We start from the raw sequence: 3089 nt of genomic DNA, 5'->3' as shown, positions 1-3089 counted from the left end.
TGGTTTTAACAATCTTCTGCTTTTAAGACACAGGCCAATAAAAATAATTTCTTTGAGTTATGAAGGACTAAGCTACTTCTTACCTAACTGAATTGCGATTCGTAAATAGCGCCGCTATACATTCAATAAGATTCAAAAGTAAGGCGCAAGGTCAACAATCGATAACTACAAAAGGTGAGGATAAGACGATGAGTAGTTCATGAAGATCATCCCATTGACAACAAAGCGAGGCCTGTTGATGCCAACATCTTTATTATTAATGACCAACCGCGGTTCAAAGAATTAGTTAACCAGATCAGTCGATACTTAAACACTGAATTCTACGTAGAGACAGCAGACTGCAATTATGTTTGATGAGATATTGCAACAGTCACATACAGTTTAAAGATATTAACGAGATGGATAATATATTTCAGATGGTATAGAATATAATAAACAATTAGTTAATATGGCTGAGCAGATGTTTCCACCACTTGTCAGCAAGACTGGATTGGGAGGTGGATCACTTTCAAATTCATCTGCCATGTTTCTTCAGCCGGAATTATTAGAATTTGCTCCTGAATTACCTGATGTATTCGGTATGTATAAAGCAAAAGCTGTTTCTATTACGGGTACTGCAGACAATTATATTAGAATGAACATTTTTAAAAACGTAATAATTTATTGTGTTGTGGTCAGCTGTAAATGTAGATTTGATGAGTGTTCGGCATAATTAACCTTATATGAAATAGGTGAATTTATCGACTGCGATTTTTTTTCTTAAACTATTTTTAGTAGTAATTACTGATGTTATTAGTATTGCATGCCGCATTAATTTACATATTATAATAAACCTAATTAGTAATACAGTATGCAGTAAAAAAAAAAACCAATTACTGATGGTCTAACTTGTATTCCACAAATCAGTCGTGGTGAGTACAGTATTTTAACATGTATAATGTCGAACAACATCGCACACCTAAAGTAAATTTATGTTGATATGCAGTTTTATATGCCCAATTTAAAAAAAAATTATTGTTAGCATAAAATGGATGACAATTAAATGATGTTGGTTAGCTTACCCTATTTAATTGATGGTCTGTCCTTGCATTGGATTTGTATTTCAAACTAATATTTATGAAAGGATTTTTTGTTGTTGAGCTTCTGAATTCAATACCAATGTTTTGTTAGGTGCGAAACAGTGTTTTTACTGCAACACCCAAGAATATCACAAGGAAGCTCGACAGGTGACAATGCATGCTTAATCAGAAGTACTTAAGGAATTAAGTAGAATAATATTGTTGATTTAATTGTTATGTGCTACAGTATTTGTATAATTCAGATTGCATGCACCGTCAGTGGAGTTGAATATAGCTTGGTAGTTAAGATGCTCGCCTTCTATTCCCAGGGTCCTTAGTTCAAGTCCTGTCAGATTCCAGAATTTTTTTCCACGACAGAACAACTCCACTCAATAAGCCTCGTTATAAAATTATGTAGGGCATCATGTTTGTCATGTGAAGGGATTACAACCTATCTAATAGGGCAGTGGTTAAGTCGCTATTGGTAATCCTTAGCCATGTGCCTAAAAGAAATAAAAAAAAAACCTTTATGTACATTTTTAAAGCTCTGTGATAAGTAATCTAATAATTTATTTTTGCCTTTTAATTGTAGATTTGATGAGTATCGGCGTTTCAAAGATAGACATTGCTGATATGATTTGCCGTACATCACTTGATGACATAGAACGTCTCCCAGCAATACACCCTTCGGTTATGGTAATTTAATTCTAAAAATTATTTAAACGTAGCGTATCCAACTAGACTCCATGTCTAGTCCCTATACTTTATAGGCTACAGTGTGTACTGTATTACCATGCATTATGTAATACATGTTCAACCTGCAATAGAAACAGAAAAAAAAAACCAAAAAACAGGCACCATTTATAAGACTGATGGAAATTTTATTGAGCACAAGCTCATGCAGTGAACTTCTTCAGGTGAAAATCTTTCCCTCCATCTATCCATCCGTTCAGCCGTGCAGTACCGGTAAATGAACAAATAATCGAGTATTATAAAACGTGTTAATAGAATTTACACCCCTTAAATACAAGTATGTGATAACCAAAAAATGACGAGCACAAAGCCAGACTTATGAAAGGCAAAATCAACTGGATCGATGTGCGCGTAGCTACCAAATTCTGCACTGTACAGTATTTGTTTTCAGCCTGTTTGTTTTACAACAAACACATGTTTGAGCGACACTGCTTTCATAGTGGAAAACGTTTTAATAATAATGATATACTCTCTTGAGGGTTTGAATGTTTTATCCTTTATGTGTGTCATTAAAATCAACCAGGGATTCTACATATCCGCAAACGCGCATGGGATGTCACAATAACTTAACCCCATGTAAATTCACTGTTTGATTTTCTTTGACATTTTCCCCCGTACCGATATTTACTATTGTTGTTTTCTAGCTAGACAACGGTGAACAGACCCTTCCGTTTCTTTGGATGAATTTTGAAGTGCAATCCTACCTTAGCCCATACGCCTAAAATTATTATTTAAAAACAATTTTGTTTATAATGTTTATATTTTCTGTACAATGGTAAAAGACCTGGGCCACGCACTGTCGTCTCTAACTTCCTATCTGTAACTGGCGATGCCTTCATTCTGTAACCAATGTGTAACGTTTAATAACAATAACACTGTTATCGACCATTGTTGTGTAAATAATTGGCATCATAACATTTGTTTTACTACTGAAGCGATATTGGTTGTGCAGGTTATGATTTTACACCTGTCGTTAGTTATTCATGTAGGCCTGCAATAGTCTGATAAGTTATTTTAATTATTCGTTAATGTTTGAATGTAAATTCCGCAATGTCTTCTCAGTGATCTGCTTGACATTAGCACCATTTTCATGATGGTCGTCATGGCAAGAAGACGCGTGGGTCAGCATCATATCTAACCTCTGAATGTTTGCCAAGGGAGCAGGATGTATAAGATCTATTTCTAATAAACTTATAGAAGTTCATGTTTGAATGGTCCCAACTTAGCATTGTTATATTAATAGCGTAAACTTTAGTTGGTTTTGTCAGCACATTTTAG

The 3089-nt window shown here is 34.5% G+C and overlaps 2 protein-coding genes across 3 annotated transcripts in view; one reads left to right on the top strand and one right to left on the bottom strand.

The window, feature by feature from the left end:
- Positions 1 to 1164, bottom strand: part of LOC117114439 (carbohydrate sulfotransferase 14-like) — a 10494-nt gene extending 9330 nt beyond the window's left edge. Inside the window, exon 1 of the mRNA XM_033258107.1 lies at positions 1062 to 1164. The gene's annotated coding sequence lies outside the window, so the exon portion shown is untranslated. The remainder of the gene's footprint in view (positions 1 to 1061) is intronic.
- The window catches only part of LOC117114437 (trichohyalin-like), a 24627-nt gene continuing 21742 nt past the window's right edge, over positions 205 to 3089 (top strand). The window contains exons 1-2 of one of the 2 annotated variants that reach the window (XM_033258102.1): positions 205 to 578; positions 1651 to 1754. In XM_033258102.1, the coding sequence (XP_033113993.1) occupies positions 449 to 578; positions 1651 to 1754 (234 nt within the window). In that variant the 5' untranslated portion in view covers positions 205 to 448. The remainder of the gene's footprint in view (positions 579 to 1650; positions 1755 to 3089) is intronic. The other variant, XM_033258104.1, reaches the window with a different exon arrangement.

The sequence above is a fragment of the Anneissia japonica genome, unplaced genomic scaffold (assembly GCF_011630105.1).
Source record: "Anneissia japonica isolate Jap-2015-1 unplaced genomic scaffold, ASM1163010v1 scaffold3845_len455572_cov173, whole genome shotgun sequence".
Classification (NCBI taxonomy): domain Eukaryota; kingdom Metazoa; phylum Echinodermata; class Crinoidea; order Comatulida; family Comatulidae; genus Anneissia; species Anneissia japonica.
Note: the sequence above shows the minus strand (reverse complement) of the source record. Positions and strands in the feature narration are given on the sequence as shown.